General features: G+C 35.9%; 1 protein-coding gene and 1 non-coding gene across 2 annotated transcripts; one reads left to right on the top strand and one right to left on the bottom strand.

Moving 5' to 3' along the window:
* The first annotated feature begins 1,183 nt into the window (after positions 1-1,183).
* On the top strand, positions 1,184-1,255 carry Trnat-ggu (transfer RNA threonine (anticodon GGU)). The gene has a single exon. It is a non-coding gene; the product is annotated as a tRNA-Thr (tRNA).
* Positions 1,256-3,570: 2,315 nt separating this feature from the next.
* LOC144965535 (golgin subfamily A member 7-like) lies at positions 3,571-23,262 on the bottom strand. The gene is made up of 5 exons (XM_078900952.1): positions 22,841-23,262; positions 15,563-15,699; positions 9,963-10,115; positions 9,250-9,351; positions 3,571-8,107 (listed from the first exon to the last, which is right to left on the bottom strand). The coding sequence occupies exons 2-5, from the start codon at positions 15,668-15,670 to the stop codon at positions 8,066-8,068; spliced, it is 405 nt and encodes a 134-aa protein (XP_078757078.1). The 5' UTR covers positions 15,671-15,699; positions 22,841-23,262; the 3' UTR covers positions 3,571-8,065.
* Positions 23,263-23,313: the final 51 nt, after the last annotated feature.

Raw genomic sequence — 23,313 nt, 5'->3', positions numbered from 1 at the left:
GTACGTTTCTATGTTATATGTTTGTGTTGAGAATATTGGCTATTAAGCTTAACTGCTGGTCAAAATTATTCGCGATGGTGGTGTACGAACGAATCGGCGGTCTCAAGAAGTGGGTGAGAGAGGGATCTAGTAATGACTTTGAGTTTGAAACGAATATTTTTGTGTTCGTGGATAGCTCACACGGTAGAGCCACGCTCTCACCTGCCAGGCGGAGTTGTCGTACCAATAAGGTCGCAGGTTCAAACCCCACCACCGCCGCGAAAAAAATTTTTATTCTCTATTGTCTTCTGGCACTTTTCTATTCACTTCATATCTTGTTGTTACCAACATAAGTGCCTGCTCCACTCACTTTTCTGAATTAAAAATTCACCCCATACACCGGAGCATACTCAATGTCTCAATCGTTTCTATGTTATATGTTTGTGTTGAGAATATTGGCTATTAAGCTTAACTGCTGGTCAAAATTATTCGCGATGGTGGTGTACGAACGAATCGGCGGTCTCAAGAAGTGGGTGAGAGAGGGATCTAGTAATGACTTTGAGTTTGAAACGAATATTTTTGTGTTCGTGGATAGCTCACACGGTAGAGCCACGCTCTCACCTGCCAGGCGGAGTTGTCGTACCAATAAGGTCGCAGGTTCAAACCCCACCACCGCCGCGAAAAAAATTTTTATTCTCTATTGTCTTCTGGCACTTTTCTATTCACTTCATATCTTGTTGTTACCAACATAAGTGCCTGCTCCACTCACTTTTCTGAATTAAAAATTCAACAAGTGCATATGAAAGGTGCCAGACAAAGCAAGAAAGACAAATAGAAGAAAAAAACCATTCCAAAAAATCAGTCTACCTCGACTGGGGATTGAACCTCAGACCTTCTGATTACCAGTCAGACGTGAAACCATTACCATCACAGAGGCTCCCCATATTTGGGACAATTTTAATACTTATATTCTTCACAAGGGCATGCGTTTTGCGCTGTGAACTTTCGCTTGCATCAAACAACACATACATTGAACACGAGGGGATGAGGATGAAGTTGCTCCATTTTATTTTTTAAAAATATCAAATTAAGGAGCAGGCACCAGTGTAAGATAAAGATCTGAACAAGTGTGAATGAGGGTTCACACGGTAAAACTCGTACCCCTGTGAAAAATATAAGTATTAAAATTGTCCAACTATCGAGAGCCTCTGTGGTGTAATGGTAGCACATCTGACCGGTAATCAGAAGGTCTGAGGTTCGATCCCCAGTTGAGGTAGACTGACTTTTTGGGATGGTTTTTCCTTCTATTTTTCTTTCTTGCATTGTCTGACACCTTTCATACGCACTTGTTCAGATCTTTACCTTACACTGGTGCCTGCTCCTTAATATCTTAATTTGATATGCACGAGTGCTGTGTTGTGTGCCATAAAGAAAATTGATTTCACCAGTGTCACTACACTGTCTTTGGGCTGATGGATGCTGAGGACAAAACAAAAATTCAACACTGCTTTACACAATGAGGTACTGGCTGAAACACTTTGTTCCTGAAAATCTTCAAGAAATCCTTTTCTATGTGAGGGGCATTCTTCCTGCCATGTGACCGAATATTCCTTGAAAAAAAGACAACCCCAAAAAATCTACAGCCCTGAAGAATACCACCAACTTTTTGCCCAACATGGGATAGCTCTGAAAGCAGTGGAACAATGGGATGTTCTAGACTTTAAGGAAACGGATGACACCGTCGTCAAAAAGCCCTTGCAGATAAAAGATTTCAAGAACAAGCGTTTCTTTGTATCAAAATCAAATAGAAATGTCATAAAAGTTGTGGGGGAACCCACATACAGAAACAGGATGAATCAGCTAGTATCCTTGGGGGAAAAAGAAAAAAAATTATCTGGACATTGAAAATTTTAATTGCAAATTTTGACAAAGTTATGGCAGTTCAAAATGGCTGCTCCCACGGATGTCTGTCAGTGTCAGCAACAGAGAGATGTCATTCAATTTCTTGTTTTCAAAGAAAAAAAGTCAAATAACATTTTCAAATGCCTTGGGAAAGTTTATAAAACTCGGGCATTACGTAGATGCAGTGTTTTTAGGTGGGTTGAACATGTATCTAATCACTTAGAAAATGAGATACAATTAAACACCTAATCTGACACCTCCTCACCCCCTTTATCTGACAAACCTTGTGATGGTCGCCATCCAAGCAATGTCAACTCAGTAAATCAAATAAAGACAGAAGCATTGATGAGATCTGACAGAAGAAAAACTCTTGATGGGATAGCAGGAGACCTTGAAATCAGTCATGGAAGTGCCCATCAACTCGTCAAATCCTTGGGGTTCTCAAAGGCCTGTGCTCGTTCGGCACCCAGGTAACTGATCAAAAGAGAAAAAAAGTGAATTGCTGTTCCCAGCTTTCTCAGTAGAATAATCACTGGATATGAAACCTGGGTTCATCATATAAACCTGAGTCGAGGGGGACTATTAATGGAACGGCGAAATCATTCTTCCCGAAAGACCAAAAACTTCAAAATACTGAGAAATCAGCTTGGAAACTTATGCCAACAATGTTTTAGAACATTAGAGGTGTAATCATCATTGATTTCCAACCACAGGGAACCGCTGTCACCTCTAAACGATACATGATGATACATTTTGTCAAATGTCTGCACAAAGTGCTTTGTTTTATCAAAAATTGAAAAATTACTTAAGCTTCATTCATAAATGATCTTACTTTACAGTTATTAATGGATTCAATGTAAATAATTGACATTTGTTCAAAAAGGACAAAGTCCAAAATGCCAGAATGACCTGCAAAACATCCTAAGTCCACAAATGACTATCAAAATGGCCTAAGTCTTGAAAAATAATCCTATCAAAGTAATTTAAAATGTAAAAATTTCATTTATGTTTTGTTTGTTTTTAAGGGTTTTACAGGAACCCCACCCTAAACAATTTCATTTTAAACCTGGTTTTATTTTATCTCAAATCTATAAGCTTTAATATTGATATTTATTTCGTTTGTATAATTTGCTATTGGTTAGTAATAAAAAATATTGATCTTCTCAAAAAACATGAAATTGGGACTTTGTATTGTCCCAAAACCTCAGTTGGTAGAGCACTCGCTTCACATGCAAAGGGACCAAGATTGATCCCAGGTGCAATCGAAATTTTTTCTGACCCCCTGTCCACCCAGCAAAGAATGGGTAACTGAGTCTGTTAGATTTGGCGGAAAGTAACTTGCGACAGACTAGCATCCTATCCAAAAGATAGCAAGCAATTGCCCCATTTCACACTCTAGAAGCTGGGATAAACTCCAGCTCTATGAGCCCAATGGCTCTGAAGGACTGTAGTGAAAATCAGCTTTTCAAATGTCTTGAATAGGCCTAATAAAAGTTTGTTGACACATTGTTGCAAATTATGAACTATCATACGGTCACTAACTCATTATGGTCAAGCGCCATACAAGTCTAGGAATATGTCAATTACAATGATTTCAAGGAAGCCTCTATCGTTTTAATTTGCTAATTTGCAGTCGTGAAAAAAGCAAAACTGTTCTTTCACTTCAGTGACTTTTTTTGCTTTGTCAGATTTTCTTTTTTTTTTTCACATTGCTTCCTTAAATGGGTAAGGTAGTATTTTCCAATAATTCAACTTATCTCTTCTTTAGTACTACAACTTCTTTTCTCCTAGGCAATTTTTCCTTATAACTCTTTATAGATGTCAGCCAAAACAAAAATGATCCAACATTTGTGTGACAATAGGTATACCCTGCCAATAAAGTTGATCTTTTTAAGCAATAAATAATCTGTCAAGAGTAAATAGTGAGACAATTCAATTTCCTTTTCTAAGCCATCTTTTACAAAATTATGAAGAGAGCTTTCACTGGTGTTGCGTTTAGTGCATCTTGTCTTTTTCAATTGCAGAAATGGAATGACAATTCTCATTACCTCTGAATCTAGTACCTAAAATCACTACTCACTATCACTCCTCGCTTAACACCCTCTTACCCACAGGAGGCAAAAGAGAGAGGGAGGGCATTGCTCTCATCCCACATTCCCCAGCCCTAATTTTTTGTATCATTTTAATATGTAACAGTTACTGTCAAGTCTCCCGTCCCTGTGATACTGGTCATTTTGCGATGCTACTGGCACCTTTGATTAAGTACCATAAAGTGAGGTAACAATGGGTGGAGTCCAGTTGCTTAAGATGCTGGTTAAACATGCTTTGCAATTCCCCCTCAGTTCAGCATGCACATGCACACACACACACATAATATAGGCCACACACACGCAAACGTAACATATTAACTGACACTTAGCGCTACAGAGAGAGCGATGGCATCTTTTGTTTCCATTCAACACAAACAATTCGTGAAAAAAAAATTCAACGGACCGCAAGGGAATGTCCAGTTTGTTCGAGATTTCTGTGTTGGCCCCAGAAAGTGTTCAAGATTTTAGTGTTGCCAATACTAACAAAATAGAGGGATTAAAACTGGGAATTGTACTGAGTTTGAGATATCCGTGATTTCTGTGCTTGAGTGTAGTATTTAAGATGCAGCCGTTTAAAAATTAAGTACAAAATTTGGCTGTCGCAAGTTAACACACATAATGCGCTTGAAGTGTTTTACAGATGTTTTCATATAGCCAGAATACCATTGGTAACTGGTATTGAATGGAATTTACGACAATGACACCACCTTATTGTTTATTTACATTTATTGCTTTCCTTCCAATGATATCTTCAACAGAAACATTTATGTCAATGCCCAAACGCACAGGGCCAAAATCACTAAATAATTTCTTGTAATGCACAATATTAAGGTTCCTACAGCAATTCCATTTTGAAATTCAATGAGTTTTCAAGATGATTTATTTTTAAAATACAAGGACTAAAGCAACAAACTCAGACCTGCTAACCTCCCCAGAATGAAAAGTGTATTCTATGATCCTAAAAAGTGTATTTTTTAGCAAAAAAGTGTATTTTGTCCGCATGTGTCGAAAATAAAAGTGAGCAAAATAAAAAAAATTATATAATAGCAAACATCAAACCCAAATCAAAAATAAACTCTGATCTTTATCATTCAAACATTCGTTTGCAGCAATCACTAGTAATTACAAAATTATCGGTTTATCGAAAAACTAAAACTTAGTGACCTTTTTAAATCAGTATAAGGCTCAGAAATTCCAATATCTAAGGATATTGCTTTCGAAACACTAAAAGAAATGACCAAAAGACCCCAAATATGTTGGTAGTATTGATGCTAGTGCCTGTAGAAGAGGAGATGCTGGTTGTAGCGATGGTGCTCTAGCGGTGGTGGTGATGGATGAAGAGATGTGGTGGTGGTGGTTGTGGCAGTGACAATGCTGTGATGGTGGTTGTAATTGTAACAGTGGTGATGATTTGAGATGCTGATGCTGATGTCCCAAATAAAATTGTGATGGTGATATACATCTGCCAGCCCAGTAAATCAGTTGAAGGTTTTGAGATAAAATATTTGTGAGAGTGGTCTTCAATCTAATAGAGATGACAATTTGCTGCAGTGACAAGATAATTTCCATTATGTTATCAAATGATCCAGGTCTCTCTCTCTATCTCTCACTCCCTTTCTTATAGCATTTACTACTCCTCCTCCTACTACAACTACAACAATTCCTACAACCACTACTAGACCAGTACTACTACCACTACTACTACTACTATTACTGTTGGTCAAATGATGGGAAATTCACACATATCACAGACAAGTTAAATACTTCTAGAGGATTCATTTTGAACCATTTTGTTCCTAAAGCTGCCCAGTTGGTAATGAAAAAAAAAATAAAAAAATCACACATACAAAATAATAAGTCTTAAAAAAAGATCATTAAATTTTTAAAAACAAAAAACAGAGTAATTTTAGTAATTACAAAGGGAAATAATCCATTTATGTTTAAGCTCATCGGCAATATAGATTTTAATTGAAAGCTTCATTGCCAAAGATGTTAGTTCAATTTAATTTTCACTTAAAATTTTCTATTTAACAAGTGGTAAAAGCTTAAATGTGGCCTGATGTCATTTAAAGTGTAAAGTAAGCTTAAATGCATAATTCTATGCAAATCCTCAAAAAGTTATCAGAAAAATATTGGTGAAAACCAGCAACATATAACTAACTGAAATGATAATAGTATACTAACTGTGATGCATCATTCAGAAACACGGTCAACAAAAAAAAAAAACAAAAAAAAAAAGAAACACGGTCAACAATTGATGTATGACATGTCATTTTCAACATCATTCATGCTTGAGAAAAAAAAAAAAAAAATCAAAATATTACAACAACAAAAATCGTACTAAATCCTTTGGAATCGTATCCACGTTTGAGTCCAAAACTCGTACTAAAATACGATTAATCGTACTGGTTGGCAGGTCTGCAAACTATCCCTTCGATGCTTAGATTTCTCCACTAGTACGGACAACTCAATTCCTTAACTGCTGCTTCCATAGCAGTGTAAGGGCCTCAAGTTCACTTTTCTTCAACTTAGATATCACTGCATTTGATTGAACAATAAATTTCATGGTATCCAAATACTCTGCCTTTGCTGCCATTTTGTCAGTTTAAAAAAAAAAATCTAAAATGGTGATAAGGTGGTTGTATTGTGGTATTAGGGATAATGATGTGGAGGTGGTTGTAGTGGTGAAATTAGGGATGGTGGTTGTAGTAGTAGTATTAGGGATGGTGATGTGATGGTGGTTGTAGTAGTGGTATTAGGGTTGGTGACGTGGTGGTCATAATAGTGGTAGTAGGGATGGCGATATGGTGGTGGTTGTAGTGATAGGGATGGACATGTGGTGGAAGTAGTAGTTGTGATCTCTCCTAAAATGAAATTCAAGTTTTCAAGGAGATTTTCTCAGTAATATCAAATTCAAGGAGTTTTCAAGGAGTCCTTGAATTTAAGGAGGCCGCGGGAACCCTGAATATTTAGACATTGCCATATATCAGTCCCAATATGAATCCTATTGGGAACGCTTGGAGTTTGTCAAACAGACCCCCCATGTCTCGTAAATTTGCATTGAATCCAGACTCTTTGTTTGAAATGTTGAATACCAATGGGACAAGCTAACCGAAGAACATATCCATGCATTAACATCATTAATGAGACACCAAATTCAGGACTTGATGCAAATGGCTCTCAAACTATATACTGAACAACGTTGCACGGGAAATTAAATCAATGTAATTTTGAACAAATTAATGTAATAAAATATTCTAATGTTAAAGATTTTAAAATATTCTTATCTTGTAAAGACATTTCTATCTTCTTTTGTTTGATTCAAAATTATCATTGCTAATTTCTTGTTACAATCAGTATCGAAAGATACAAATCCTAAACCTTGTGATGGACGTCACAGTGCATTTCTTGTGTCAACTTGCGACAACCAAATTTCATCCTCCAATTTGAAATGGTCATAACTTGAAGACAAATGAATTCTTCATGCTTAGTTGGGAAATTCATTATTCTTTAAAATGAAATACAATAACATTTATTTAAAAGCAGAAAAAATAACAACATAAGAACAACCTGAAATGTCTTTTGGACGCGACTATGTATAATGTTATGCAAATCCTCAAAACAGCATAAAAGGTATTAGTGAAAAACAGATAACCAAGTGAAATCTAATAAAGAAATTAATGGTTAAGAATCAATCAAAGTCGGACGATCGTAAACTGCTGTGATTTGACTCCAATCAACAAATTATTACTTGAACTTGCAATATCACACATAATTTTACCAGCAATTTTACCCTGACTTCCCAACTTACTGAAAACTTCCCTGACTTTTTCTCGATTTCCTGATCTGTGGAAACCTTGATGTTCACTCTTTACCCATATAGACAAATGAACTGATGAGTGAATGTCACTAATTATTGAAAGTTGATGACTAAAATGAATGCTACACATTAAATGAAAGAAGTGGTTTGTGACAATAAGGGCCATTAGACATCAAGGAGGTGAAGTGTTCTGAATGATTTTAATAAATGATTTGATCCCTTGGTGAAACACATTTACGACTTCCAAGATGTAGCTGTAGCTGTACCACTGGCCTCATCGTTGTGGTGTATCAATACTTGATATGTCGATTTCAAGCTGACAGGAAGTGTTAAGGAAATTTTAATAAAAGCAACAAGAAAATAATTCATCCCTTTAAAACTAGGCATTCCAAAAAGAAATAAAGGTAATCCATCAAACAAATGTCAACAGGAATCACTAACTTTGTTCACAAATAAGCAAGAACCCCACACGAAAAAACAAAAACAAATAAGTGCCTGAGATGGGGCTTAAATCCTGGTCCTCAAAGATTACAAAGCACACCTCATCTACTTAGTCACTTGACCTCCTTGATTTAAAATTTGATTGCTCCAATGAAAATAAAACAAGCAGAGAGAATCAATTTTGGTATAAAGTGTCAGGAAATAATAATTCATAATCATACACATAGTTCTCATAGACTATGCATCTATGATTATAATAATAATAATAATAATAATAATAATAATAATAATAATAATAATAATAATAATAATAATAATAATAATAATAATAATAATAATAATATAATGAATTTATAAAGCGCCTTGTTCCAATTAAGATTGCTCACTGGCTCTTTACATCAAGACATCATGAATCATACACAAATATAGAACTGACATGTTAAAAACGACATTAATATGATGATACCATAATATATTATAATAAAATGCATACTAAGAGTCCAAAGTATATGCCTTACAGAAAAGCTGTTTTTAACCAAGTAAGTGGTTTTCACAATTTTTAGTTTCAATACTCATTAACAAGCTCAAACAATGCTATAATAAGGTTATATATCTATTGCATTTTGATGACTAAAGTGACATCTTTAGTAGTGACATTGAATTCAATGAATCTCAGTTATAACAAACATTGACATCCAGTCCCATCAACTTTGTTGTAACCATGGTGCACTGCATTTGTTGGTAAAGTCAAGAGGAGGAATGCAATGGATAATGATAGCTGGTAAAATATCATAGAAGTACCTTTTTATTACTTTATTTTTTTGCAATAAGCCAACTTTTCAAACTAAACACTAAACAGCTGTTAACATGAAATTAAAACATGTAAAGATTTGCAGTAAATCTATTCAATTTGTAAAAAATAAAATATTTTGTCCTGTTCATTGAACCGAATTATCAAATTGGAACACGTGTTGCAGGATTGCACATATAAAGTAACAGATTGACAAGAAAGGATACAATTCTGAGCCCTCTTTCAGCAGGATCAATGATCATAACACCTCGAGACATGTATATCGCTTGATTTTGGTCCTCCAGATATCGTCTCACTTTTTTTATCGACTAGGAAAGAGAAAACACAATCTAAATTAATCGACACTCAGTTGCTACTGTCTCATACATTTATGATTTGTTAAAAATTGAATGTTTAAATTTAAGCAAAGGCTGTCTAAGAATAAGTTTACTGTACATGACATTTGTTGAAATGATGACGACCTCATTATAATAACTAATTATCAGCAAATGGATCATTTCACAAGTGAGAAGAGGACTTGGGAATTCATTGATATAAGTATAACGATTCAGCACACGTTCACTTATCATATATATTCCAGTATCTTTATTAAGCCACATTTTAAGGATGAAGTCTAAGCCCAATCTTGGATGATGATATAACTGAAATACAACATCCCTTTGCAAAACATTCATCTAGTCTTATGAAGTACCATCTTTATAAAAGGTGTCTTTTGTTTCCATTTCGACAGCCAATGACACAATGGGTATTTACTGTTTTTCTCTTGGTCTGTATCAATGGATATATTGGTATAAAGTGGCGAGTCAATAAATTCATTAATGCACTCTACTTTCAAATCATATGATATCTTTCAATATTATAAAGAAAATAATGGGCCCCCCTCGAATCAATATGGAATGCAACAACAGACCAGAATTACCTTTTCATAATATGTGTCCATACAAAGTAAAGCCAAGTAAGCAGTGAGACATGCGAAACAGCTTTCACAATAAGTTCTTGATCCTAAACTTTCAGCTTCTGCAAACATTTCATTGAGGGTGTTGATTGTTCTTTCATATGTGGCTCTATCAACCTGGAATTAAAAAAAAAATCGAATTAATATTATATTTTCATATCAAACAGCAAATCTTCTAAATATCTTTAAACTGGTAAATACAATGATAATATTAATAATAATAATAATAATAATAATAATAATAATAATAATAATAATAATAATAATAATAATAATAATAATAATAATAATAATAATAATAATAAATATACTAGTGGATCTAAAATCAATTGACCCCAAAAGATCAGATTCTTAAGTAATGATGTCGTGTGCTGAGTGAGTACTCAACAATGCTTTGTCATCCAATCATGGTCTTTGACTGAAACAAGATGCACCAAACCAACAATCAACAGTAGAGTACAGCGCCAAGCTAACCTCGCGATTGATGAAGTTTGAGATAAAGTGTGAAGGGGTAATCATTCTAATGGAACCTTCCCGAAAACACCCATATTTACGCCACTCACATTCTTCTTAAAATGTTTTGTTAAATATAGAAATGAAAACACAAAACTTTCGAACAAATAGGCCCACTTGTTCGTGATTTCCATACTGCACTGTAGATCCTATGAAAGATATGCTTGGGAATAATTTGTCCATAAAACATTGATTCAACAGAGAAGAGAAATGCAGCACTCTTATTTTTGATGACCACAAAGAAACTTAATATGCTTATATTATATTAGAATACAAATGTAATGAAGATCTAGATTAGCACGTAACAACAGTAAACTCCATGGTAATTGAGCATTTTTTTGCTGGACTAGTTTGACAGTTGGGTCTTATTTTGTAAAAACAATAACTAGAAGAAGAAGAAGAAGAAGAAGAAGAAGAAGAAGAAGAAGAAGAAGAAGAAGAAGAAGAAGAAGAAGAAGAAGAAGAAGAAGAAGAAGAAGAAGAAGAAGAAGAAGAAGAAGAAGAAGAAGAAGAAGAAGAAGAAGAAGAAGAAGAAGAAGAAGAAGAAGAAGAAGAAGAAGAAGAAGAAGAAATTTAAACTGACCTGCTAAATGAGAGAAATGATTTAACTTTCAACATTTTTCTTCCTTTCATTATTTGAAAACTTTTCATTTTAATCACTTTCATATTTTCGAAATATGCAAAATGGTGTTCAACTGCGTGTCTTCATCTTCACTTTTCTTGCTCATGTCATGATGCAGAAAAGAGTCCACAACAGAAAGACGTACTCTTGTGGAGAATATAAATATTAAATAATCCTATCTCTTCGGTAACCTCTGTGGTGTTTTGGTAGCATGTCTGAATGGTAAATAGGAATTTTTAGGAGAGATACCCAATCGAGGCAATTTGATTTTGTTTCTTGTATTTTTCCTTCTGTTTTGTCAGACACTCTATCATTCAAACCTTTTCAGAGCACTGTTTGTTTCTGCAAAACAGAATCATCACGCTCTGTTAGAGAAAAGATTTCAAAGAAACAATTGTTCTAAAATTTTGTGAAAGCAACCTCTGGATAATGACAACCCCTGGATAGCACATTAACTACTGGTCCCATTTTTTTTTTTGCTATATATCAATAAAAATCCCAAAATAGCAACATGCAGAGATGCCAACTTAAAATTTGGTTCACAGGAATTTCAGACACCACTCGGGAGGAATTTCAATGCCGAAAGAGGAAGTTCTGCAAACAAGAAAAGGGAATTTGGATAGTATTAGGCATTGTGTTTAAGTATCTTATAATTCTAAAGTGATAACTGATTAGAACAATGCAATAACCAAACACAATGCCAAATATCATCCAAAGTCCCTTTATTTCAAATGAAGTAAAGCTCCAAAACCAAATGGTGGTGGTTATAGTTATTGTAGTGGTGCGGTGATAATGATACATGGGTAGTGGTTGTAGAAGTATTGGTAGTGATGATGATGTGGTGAGTATAGTAGTAGTGATAGTGATGATGTGCTGTTGGTGGTGGTTATAGTAGTAGATGATGTGATGGTGGTTGTGGTCATAGTTGTGGTGGTAGTGAAAATGATGTGGTGGTGGTGGTTGCAGTTGTAGTAGCAGTGATAGTGATGATGTGGTGGTGGTGATTGTTGTAGTAGTAGTGATAGTGATGATGATGTGGTGGTGGTGTTTGTAGTAGTCATGGTAGAGATGATGTGGTGGTGGTGGTTGTAGTAGTAGTGGTAGCAATGATGTGGTGGTGGTTGTTGTAATAGCAGTGATAGTGATGATGATATGGTGGTGGTTATAGTAGAAATAATAATGGTGGTGGTGGTGGTTGCTATAGTAAATGGTAGTGATGATGTGGTAGTGGTGGTTGTTGTAGAAGTGGTAGCAATGATGACGTGGTTGTGGTTGTTGTAGTAGTAGTGGTAGTGATGATGTGGTTGTAGTTGATGTAGTAGTGCTATAGTAAATGGTAGTGATGATGTGGTAGTGGTGGTTGTTGTAGAAGTGGTAGCAATGATGACGTGGTTGTGGTTGTTGTAGTAGTAGTGGTAGTGATGATGTGGTTGTAGATGATGTAGTAGTAGTAGTAGTAGTAGTAGTAGTAGTAGTAGTAGTAGTAGTAGTAATAGTAGTAGTAGTAGTAGTAGTAGTAGTAGTAGTAGTAGTAGTAGTAGTAGTAGTAGTAGTAGTAGTAGTAGTAGTAGTAGTGATGATGTGGTTGTAGTTGATGAAGTAGTAGTAGTGGTAGTGATGACGATGTGGTGGCAGACCTGCCAACCTTTCAAGAATGAAATGTGTATTCTAAAGCCCTGAAAAGTGTATTTTTTGAGAGAAAAGTGTATTTTGTCCGAAAGTATAGAACAAAGTGCGCATATAATCTGATCTTCAATATTCAAACATGCATTTTCTCTAGTAATTACAAAATTATTTGGTTTATCGAGAAACTAAACTAAAAGAGTATTTAAAATTAGTATAAGGTCAGAAATTGCAATATCTAAATCTAAGAATATTGTTTCGAAACACTCAAATGACTAAAAGACCCCAATCATATTAGTAGTATTAATGCTAATTTCAGTGGAAGAGGTGTTGGTTGTTGTAGTGATGGTGCTCTAATGGTGGTGGTGATGATGAAGCTGTGGTATGGTGGTGGTGGTGGTAGAAGTGATGTGGTGGTGGTTGTGACAATGACAATGCTGTAATGTTGGTTGTAGCAGTGGTGATGTGATGTTGGTGGTGGTAAGAGATGTTGATAGTACTGGTGTACCAAATGAAGTTGTGATGGTGATATACAACTGTCACTCCAGTGAATAAGTGAGTAAGTTTTGAGATTTAAAAAAAATAGGAGAGAGTGGGCTTTAATTCAATATATGGCATTTTGCAAAAGTGACAAGATATTTTCTATATATGTTATTTAATGGTACATGTCTCTTTTTTATTTTTTTGAGTATTCAACGATTTTCCTTCTCTTATGATTTCTTTATCATTTGCCAGCGTCTTATTCAAAACCACTTTAAATTTTAGCGGAGCATAATATTTACGATGGGAAATTGACACTTTGAGTTAAAACACTCAGAACATGGAGAGTTTTATTCTACAGTTAAGCTAATGTAAACATACACTCTTCAAACCCATTGTATAATGGAAACGCTAGCCTGACCAATCATTTTCCGCATTAGGCTTATTCATCTGTTCAATGGCCTGTCCATTGACTGCATATCTCCTGCTAATTGTCCTTTCCAAACAAGACTTCATGTGTGCATATGCCCTGAGGTTCGCGTCCCGTTCAAGAGTAGCTAAATTTGCAATCAATATTCCAGATCTCCGTTATCTCCATACCCAGTTGTTAATCAAAAGCATCTGAACGCCATTGGTTATCTAAATAGGAACATTCTTTCTGATTGGCTATCTCTATAATTGGTTGGTGTGCCCTTACTTTACAAAACCAAATTTATCTCAGAACAGACACACATGCTACGAATCCCAAGAAAGTAGAACCATTCCTCCAATTTCAAACTTGTAAAAGTTTAATTTCTCTCGGTTGAAGGTCCTTGGCTAGTACCCATCCTTGCTAGCACCCAGTCCGTGCCCAATCCTTGCCTAGTCGTCAATCCCTGATGTCAGTCCTCGCCAACACCAGAACCTTCCTGTCAGCCCATAACTACAACACACTGTTGTGAAGTCAAGAAAACCCTGAAACCAGGAGCCAACCCTTGAACTAGCTGATACATTCACCAATCAAGCAAGCCGACTGGATTAAAGATAAGCCAACCAGGCTTATACCATTTTCAAATGTATTTTCCATGGACACAAATGATTAAAAATAAATAAATCAATCAATCATAGAAATCAATAGATAAATAAATAATAAATTAGATCCACTCAATTAGAGCTATTCTTCCTGAGATTAAATGAATACAGGGATAACAATTAAATTGTCGAATATATATCAGCCATAATTTTCATTCTACCTTCCATCTTATTCTCTCTATCTTTTCCTGTAACAATCTAATTAAACTTTATGTATAGAATTGTTATTATTGTATTGGGTGTTACTATTGTCTTGACTCACTTGTTATTAATACAATTAAGTTATAAGGGACCCTAAGGCTATTCTTAATCACCCCTAGATTAAACCTGTGCCGTTTGTGGTGTAGGTTGAGTGGCGCAGCTGGTAACGAGAGGTATAGCGCGCATACTAGTTCGAATCCCGACCATTGAGCTATCGGTTGGACTTGAACCCACAATAAAAACCACAACCCTGCCACAGTATCTTTGCATCAAATGTATAATTTTCAACATCAATCGAGCTTGAGAAAAAAAAACAAAAAAACAACTTAAATATCACCAAAAAAAATATTTAAAAAATAGTACTATATCCTTTGGAATCATATCCATGTATTTGGGTCCAAAATTCGTACTAAAGTATGTGAAATCGTAGCAGTTGGAAGGTCTGTGTTGGTGGTGTTTGTAGTAGTCATGTTAGAGATAATGTGGTGGTTGTAGTAACAATGGTAGCAATGATGATGAGGTGTTGGTGGTTGTAGTAGTTGTGGAAGTGATGACACGGAGGTGGTTGTAATAGTAATGGTAGTAATGATGAACACTGTATATAATTAAAAATATGACAATACCTATTGGAGAGTGAAAGCGCAATTAGTAAACCCTTTGTCAACAGGCAAAATACACATTCTAACACGGTTAGGATGTGTATTATCACAGTCACCGATCCGTGGATCGCATCATATATATAATTACAGGTCTCACCATGCCCACTTTTTCCACCATCTTCAAAACCCCAGAATAACGACACCCCTGGATATCGATATAATTTTCCAGTCCCGGACGATGTCATTATTCAGGGATTGTACTTTTATAACATATGGCACTCGTAGATGTGCCAGATGGGTTGTAAAATACATTACTTTGAAGTGCAGTAACAGAAAGTTAAATACTGGCAATCAGCTATGATACAATAAAAAATTAATCATCATCACCTTCCCACTATCACATCATCATCCATAACATTATTACAGTACAGTGGTAAAAATAAAAGTTATCTCACTCTTCCTTCAAGTTCAGGAGGAAATCTCGTCTGAAATTTGACAGCTGTTCCCTCTGTGTAATCTCTTTGTATGAAGACTTTGGTGTGTGGAGACCTTTGTGTATCCATGACTCCTATTCTTTAGATAATCTGCAAAACTAGTGACAAAATTTTATTGAATTAACTTTCAATGATTTAAAAAAATACAACCCAAATATTAATTGATAATAATAATAATAATAATAATAATAATAATAATAATAATAATAATAATAATAATAATAATAATAATAATAATAATAATAACAATAGTAATAATAATAACAATAGTAATAATAATAATAATAATAATAAAATACACATTTTTATAGCACTCAATCTCGTGTAAACACAAACTCTGTGCACTTTCCAGTGTAAATTATCAATTTGAAAAATATAGTGAAAAAAAAACCTCACAATACTTACAATATACAATCAATTGATAGCCAAAATCAATGGTTAATAACGTTAACAAATACAGTAAAGTAAAGATGAGTCTTGAGATTCTTTTTAAAGGAGGCAAAGACTTGCACTCCCTCAGACCATGTGGTTGTTCATTCCAAATCTAAGGGCCGAACAAGCAAACAAATCTATCACCAAATTATATTATTGATCTTTTTTCTGAAATGTTTATTTGGTCGTTACATGATCTTATGAGTAATTTTCAAAATTGCACATGACCACGTGATCTGTGAGATAGACAGGAACTTTACCAGCCAAACACTTATAACCAGGACACGAAGCTGTAATATGTATGCTTTTCAATTGGCAACCAGTGAATAGAGAGGTCAACAAAGGGAGGGCATGAAAAAACTTTCGTTTTCCAAAAACTAATCTTGCTGCTCTGTTTTGCAGTAGCTGTAATTGTTTTATAGAAGCATGAGGCAAGTTGACAAGCAGAGAATAACAATAACCTAGTTTTAATTGAAGTATAATAATAATAACTTGATACATTGATAGACATTTAATTGAAGAACATCTCTGCAAAATTTCAATTAATAAACTTGCTATTTTATTTTACTCGTCATCAACCCCACTTTTTAGGACCAAAACCTCAATTTTTTTTCATTTTCATTTAACCCTAATTTTTACCATACTTACCATTCAAGAAAATAATTTATACGAAACTAAACTTATTTTCTGTTCTTTAAAGTTATACCCAATACTTGACATTTAGTTCTTAATTGAAACAAAATTAATGAAAACAATAAGTGCGACATGTTGAATGCAAAATTCAAACTTTTCCGATCGCTGCGAGATGCTGGTTTTGAGGGAATAGTGAGTTCACACAGATTCTCTCTGCAAAACTTTATGTTTTTCCAAGTCCCATCCACCTGACTGGGTCAAATTAAGATGTTTTGATTTTGAGTTTGAAAATTCATTGTGTTGTCCTCCCCTCTATATGTGTACGAACATTAGAGTTTGAGTCCGAATAGCCAAGGGAAACTAGAGAGGCGTGCCTTCTACGTACCAAGTCCTTGAAAAGCCCAAATTCGCCAATATGCCTTCACGTTAAAGAGAAATATTTTTTAAAAAACCTACCTCTGTTTCAAAAACTAGCATCTTTCAACTTTCTAACGTTTTGATTTTTCAGAACTTTAGTTTGTTAAAAAATACCGGCCCAATCTGACCCGTTGAGTTGACTCAAGACTAAATTTCGTTGTTTACACAGTTTAAAGGAAATGCCGTAAATAAGCATTCATGGACTTCCTGTGTTGTTTTTACACTGTCATATGACCGTTTCGAGAAATTACAAATAATTAGACTGGTGGGGGGTAGATAATTTCGTTGGAGCAGAGAAAAGTGAGTATTATTTCTTGTATATTTTAGAGAGGACTAGGGTCCACAACAGACAAGTTGATTGAATAAAAGGAAAAGGGCCCTTTTTATCCGCCGCCAACATCGCCAAAGTGAGATTGGAGGGATAACGGATGGGAGAGTTGGGGGGGGGAGGGGGGATGCAGGAAGAGGGAGATGTGTTGCTTGGTGACCTTGGTGACGTAGAGCATGTCAAGGATGCTCACAGGAGTTCTTAACCCCTTAACAGCGAAGCTAATTATTTGCTTTGAGATAATAGTTTCCTTTTATCTTTATTATTGTTAACCGAGAATACAGCGCTTCCACCAAGACATCAGTCAGAGTATCGCAACTCAGACTTCAATTATATTTTATCGATTTGCCGTTACTTGTCTTTTGATGAAAACGGGAAGATTTGGTGTTAGGTCAAAGATCGAATTTCGCCTCTAAACGGTTGCATTGCTACTGGGTTTGCTCTCCCCCCAACCTATTTCTTCTTCTTCTTTTTTTTCAACTTAGTATTGTTGATTGCTAATTCCTTTTTTATGATTAGTAAGTGCGGTAGGAGTCTCACAGGATGTAGGACTACTGCAATCAGTGACACTGATTTTTTCTTTTCAAATAATAGTTTCCATTTATATTATAATTTTTTAAAACAGAAAAAAAAAATGTGTCCACCATAAGAGCAGTAAGAATATTGATAAAAAGCGCTTTGAGCATGTTGGGTGGATATTGCTCTAAGTTTTTAAATCGTATTACTGTTGTTTGTGTTTTGATGAAAACGGTAAGATTTTATTTTAGGTCCAAGTAAGATTGAAATTCGCGTTTGAAAGGTTAAGTTTTATTTTTTCAAATGTTCTCTGACAAGCCATCGCTGTACTAACCCGCATGGCTTGCACACACAAAAGGATACATCTAGGTCACAAAACGATACATCCAGGTCACAAAATGAGACAACTAGGTCACAAATCAAGACATCTCGGTTTCGTTTGTGCCAAAATAGCAAAACAAACCAAGCGTCTTGGAGTTCGAAAGACCTTTCCATAAAAGAATTGGTATTTGCAAGACCCCCAGAAACCAATTCCCGATACAGCTCTTGTGCATGATAACTTATGACCTTGATTTATTTCGTTCCCACCCCCACAATCCCACTTATTGTGTGTTATAGGCAGAACATATATAGCTGGGCTGCCACATGCGTGACTAAATTGGCTAAAGAGAGAATCTATACTTTGGCATTAAACACCCATTACCCGATGTCTTGGTTTTTAATCCTAGCCGAGTGAGAGAGAAAAAAAATAAAAAATCAATCTTACATGTATTTTTGCAAACTGAGCAGAAAGTTTTCAGTTTACAATGAGATGGGAAGGGGATGGGATAACACTATGGCAAGAGAGAGAGAGAGAGAGAGAGAGAGAGAGAGAGAGAGAGAGAGAGAGAGAGAGAGAGAGAGAGAGAGAGAGAGAGAGAGAGATGGGCGGGGGGAGTAAGGGGTAATGGGGAAAGATGAACGAGACAGTGGGTTTCCTGATGACGTAGATCAAAGGAGTGTTAAGGGGTGCTTCACGGTGCGTACTTCGTGAAATTTTAACCTCTTACAGTGACACTGATTTTTCTCTTCTCTCAAGATTGCTTATGCAGAATAAATCGTTTCCACCAAGAGAGTAGTAAGAGTATTTCTCAACTTGGGCTTCAATTAAACTATAACACACACACACACACACATGACAGGGAGGACCATCCATTGTTTGTATTGCAACAGTAAACCAGTTAACATGTACGTAGATCCTGAGGCTAGATGCCCCGTTACCGTGTACGTAGGCACTCCTACAAAAAAAATAATGACAGAGAGAGAGAGAGAGAGAGAGAGAGAGAGAGAGAGAGAGAGAGAGAGAGAGAGAGAGAGAGAGAGACACACGCACTCACATACTCACGGAGTCCCGTATCCGCTACAAATACTACAAAATAATTTTGCGCACCACTCTTTAGTGCACTTATGCACCAAATTGCATATATCTTGTGACACTTCTTCCGTAATCTTTTTCTAAATAAACTTTTTAAAAAACTTGTCTTTTGGTAGTGAAGACATGGGAAATGGCTTGACCCCCGATGATTTTGCGAGGAATGAATGATGAAAAGTTTACAAAATAAAAATAATTTAAATTTCAAACATAACTTTTGAAACTCATCAAGGATCGCCTAGTACCGAATGGTTTTTTTTATAGAAAACAAATGCATCTTCAAATCTTAACTGCTTTTGACGGTGGGAGTTAATTTTTTTTTTCTTTTTCTGTCTAAATTCTAAACGAATGGTTGGGAACTTTCAAGGAGCTAAATAAATGTTGGTTCCACTGCTGGCTCACCTCTCTAGATTAGGTACTTTGGTAAATGTCTATTTGGCCCTCAAGCAGGGAGCCGATAAATGGCCTAGTGGCTGCGACCCAATTTTTTGGACTTTTGAGTGATGGGTCTCAGAAAGTTTCATAGATTTTTTGTTTATGGATAGATTTTAATGCTTTATCACAATTTATGCCTTATTTTCTTTGTGAGGAATTACTCTGTCGTGTGGTGTAGTTTATTTTAAAATAAAGGAAAATTTAGTTTGATTATGATTAAAATAGGGTATAATTTAGCTTTGGATAATTTAAAAAATAAAAATTGGTAAATCAAAATTTCATCATTGGCACGTTTATTTAACATCTTAACTTTTTTATACAATTAAATTCAAGGCAAAGCTGTATACCGCATTATGCATTCATGAAATTCGTTCCAGCAAAATCCTTACTCAAATCTTAGTGGCCATTTTTGAAATCCACTTACTTACTTTATCCGAACCAGCGACCACCTGCTGAGCTCTAGCCCTAGAGAGCCTCGCCTTTGGCCTACCAACCTCCGCTGCACGTCCAACTCGCCTTGAGCATGCATTCACGTAAAATATAGAGATTTTTAAAAAAAACCTACCTCTGTTTCAAAAACTAGCATCTTTCACCTTTCTAAGAAACATTTTGATTTTTCAGAACTTTAGTTCGTTAAAAAATACCGGCCAATCTGACCCGTTGAGTCGAATGAAAACGAAATTTTGTTGTTTACACGGTTCAAAGGAAATGCCGTAAATAAGCTTTCATGGACTTCCTGTGTTGTTTTTACAGTGTCACGTGACCGTTTTGAGAAATTTGTCGTCTGCTACAAATAATTAGACCGGTAGGGGGTAGATATTTTCGTTGGAGCAGAGAAAAAGTGAGTATTATTTCTTGGACTTGTAGAGAGGCCTAGGGTCCACCAGCAGTCAAGTTGATTGAATAAAAGAAAAAAAAGGCCTTTTTTATCCGCCGCCACCACCACCATGAGAGTGGAGGGTGAGGGGGGGGGGGGGGGGGGGGTTGCATGAAGACGAAAGGGGGGCGGGGGGACCTTGGATGACGTAGAGCATCTCAAGGATGCTGGCAGCAGTTGCAGGTGTTCTTAACCCCTTAACGGCGAAGCTAATTTTTTGCTTTTAGATAATAGTTTGCTTTTATCTTTATTATTGTTAACGGGGAATACAGAGTAAGATTGATATTCGCCTTTAAAAGGCTAAGTTGTTTTGTTTTTTTTCAGGTTTTTTTTTTTTTTTCAAATGCCTAGTGAGAGAGAAAAAACAAAACAATCATACATGTATCTGCAAACAGCAGAACGTTTTCATTTTACAATGAGATGGGAAGGGGAAGGGATAACATTATGACAAAAGAGAGAGAGAGAGAGAGAGAGAGAGAGAGAGAGAGAGAGAGAGAGAGAGAGAGAGAGATGGGCGGGGAATGGGGGGGGGGGGGGGATAGTAAGGGGGAATGGGAAAAGATGAAAGAAACAATGGGTTGCCTGATGATGTAGATCAAAGGAATGTTACAGCGGTGTTCACGGAGCGTACTTCGTGAAACTTTAACTTTTTACAGTGACAGTTTTTTTTCTGCAGATTGCTTATGCAGAATAAATCGTTTCCACCAAGAGAGCAGTAGTAAGAGTATATTTCGACTCGGGCTTCAATTAAACTATAAATCGCAAAGCTTGTCTTTTAATGATAACATTAAGACTAAGATCTGGAGTTTGGGGAGTGTAAGATGGAATCTCGCCAATAATGGTTAAAATTGTTTTGATTTTTAAAAATATAACACACACACACACACACACAGAGCGCGCGCGGTCACGACAGCGAGGACCATCTATTGCATGTGTTGCAACGGTAAATCAGTTTACGTGTACGTAGATCCTGAGGCGAGATGCCCCGTTACCGTGTACGCACCCCCCCCCCCCCCCCCAAAAAAAAGAAAAAAAGAAAGAGACACACACACATACACACACACGCACATACACACACACACACACACACACACACACGCACGCAGTCTCGCATCCGCTACGAACTAATTTTGCGCACCAATTTTTACTGCACTAATGCACCAAATTGCATTTGGTTTGGCCACTTGGCCTCCTGTAACCAACTTTTTGGCTTCCTCTGACTTTCCCCGTTATATCGTTTTACTCTGGTACCGGTAAAACTTATTTTATTTGGCAATCTAAATATCTAAATGCAACACGTGCTAACGCCACAGATTGCATTTGCTAATGCTTCTATATATACGAATTTTTCTTATCCTATCTAAATTGTTTAACAAATCTAAAGAGTTTTCGCGAGGCTAAGGTGGGTTTGGTGGTATTTGGGCTCCTGCCGAGGAATCTGGCTTCTTGCTATAGCTAGTTTGGTCTCTTACTCAAAAATGATCTGGCAACCCTGCCTGGCTAGGCGGAACCTTGATAACAGAAACGGGACCCACACGATTTCGCGAGGAATTAAACATGAAAACAATTAGGATATAATTTCAACACAACTTTTGAAATTCATCAAGGATTGTCCATTATCGAATGTTTTTTGATAGAAAACAAATGCATCTTCAAATCTAAACTGCTTTTGACGGTAAGCGGTAAGTTTTTATTTATTTTTCTGTCCAAACGAATGATTTGTCCTGGTTATAGAAGCTAAGTATTGGTAACACCGGCTCAGCTCTCTAGCCCTTCGGTCTTGTGCCATGACGTAGAAGAAGTAAGACGTCTTTTGTAGTTGTTCCAGGTGACTATCTATAAAGTGTGTTACTGAATTTTGAAATCCAAATTGGTGGTTACTACCGGAAATGCAACAGTTTCAGGTCACAAAGTACGTCAGACGTCAGTAAATAAAAAGGCAAATTAAATAGATGAAGACCATTTTTCAGCCTTTAACTTTACCCTAAACTAACAGAACTTTTCTTCTACTTATCTGATTTTCACAATTTTGGTATAATTAGAATCGTGTTGAAAAGCACTTTATAATGATATAGAGCTAGGTTCATTGAGCTCAATCCAATTTGAATTTTTAACCAAGTCAAAGTACCTAAGACTTAGCCTAAGAATTCAGACTGGGGACCAAATTCAAATTACCACTTCGTTACATACCTGTGAATAAATCCAACCGAATTTAACTACCGCATATATTGTTAATAATCCAGAGTAACAATCTCTATGATCAAAATCCCAGTAGTATGACAGTGCGATAGACTTGATTCATAAAAATTAGTCATTCATTGTAACTATAAGAGATTTGCAATCGACATCCACCATCTTGAATAAAAAAACAAACAGTAAAGTGATTCCATATGATCTTAGCAGAATCAGAATCTGTTTCTTATTTAAAAAGATGATGCTTCAAATTGATTTTTTTTACGAACCAAATTAGAATCTTATTAAGATTACATTATTGTGATAATATGTAATTCAATCTATAAAATTCATAAATTTTATGGCCTCAACTCTTTGATAATCTCAATTTCACGTCGGTGATCCGTGGTTCATCTATCGACAATGATGTGTCTGATGTCTCGTCTTGTAACAAATGGAAGCGATTATGGACGGAGTCAGTGACTGGATGG

The sequence above is a fragment of the Berghia stephanieae genome, chromosome 2 (assembly GCF_034508935.2).
Source record: "Berghia stephanieae isolate SIO BIC M18660-M18661 chromosome 2, UCSD_Bste_1.3, whole genome shotgun sequence".
In the NCBI taxonomy this organism is placed as follows: Eukaryota; Metazoa; Mollusca; class Gastropoda; order Nudibranchia; family Aeolidiidae; genus Berghia; species Berghia stephanieae.
Note: the sequence above shows the minus strand (reverse complement) of the source record. Positions and strands in the feature narration are given on the sequence as shown.

Excerpts from the sequence above, each read along its gene's own strand:
- LOC144965535 (XM_078900952.1), bottom strand. The coding sequence starts at position 15,670 with ATGGATACACAAAGGTCTCCACACACCAAAGTCTTCATACAAAGAGAT. Across the intron at positions 9,352-9,962 it reads TGGACACATATTATGAAAAG|TCGATAAAAAAAGTGAGACG; the intron begins GTAATTCTGGTC and ends TCTCTTTCCTAG. Across the intron at positions 8,108-9,249 it reads CTGAAAGAGGGCTCAGAATT|CTTGAAATCGACATATCAAG; the intron begins GTATCCTTTCTT and ends ACTTCCTGTCAG.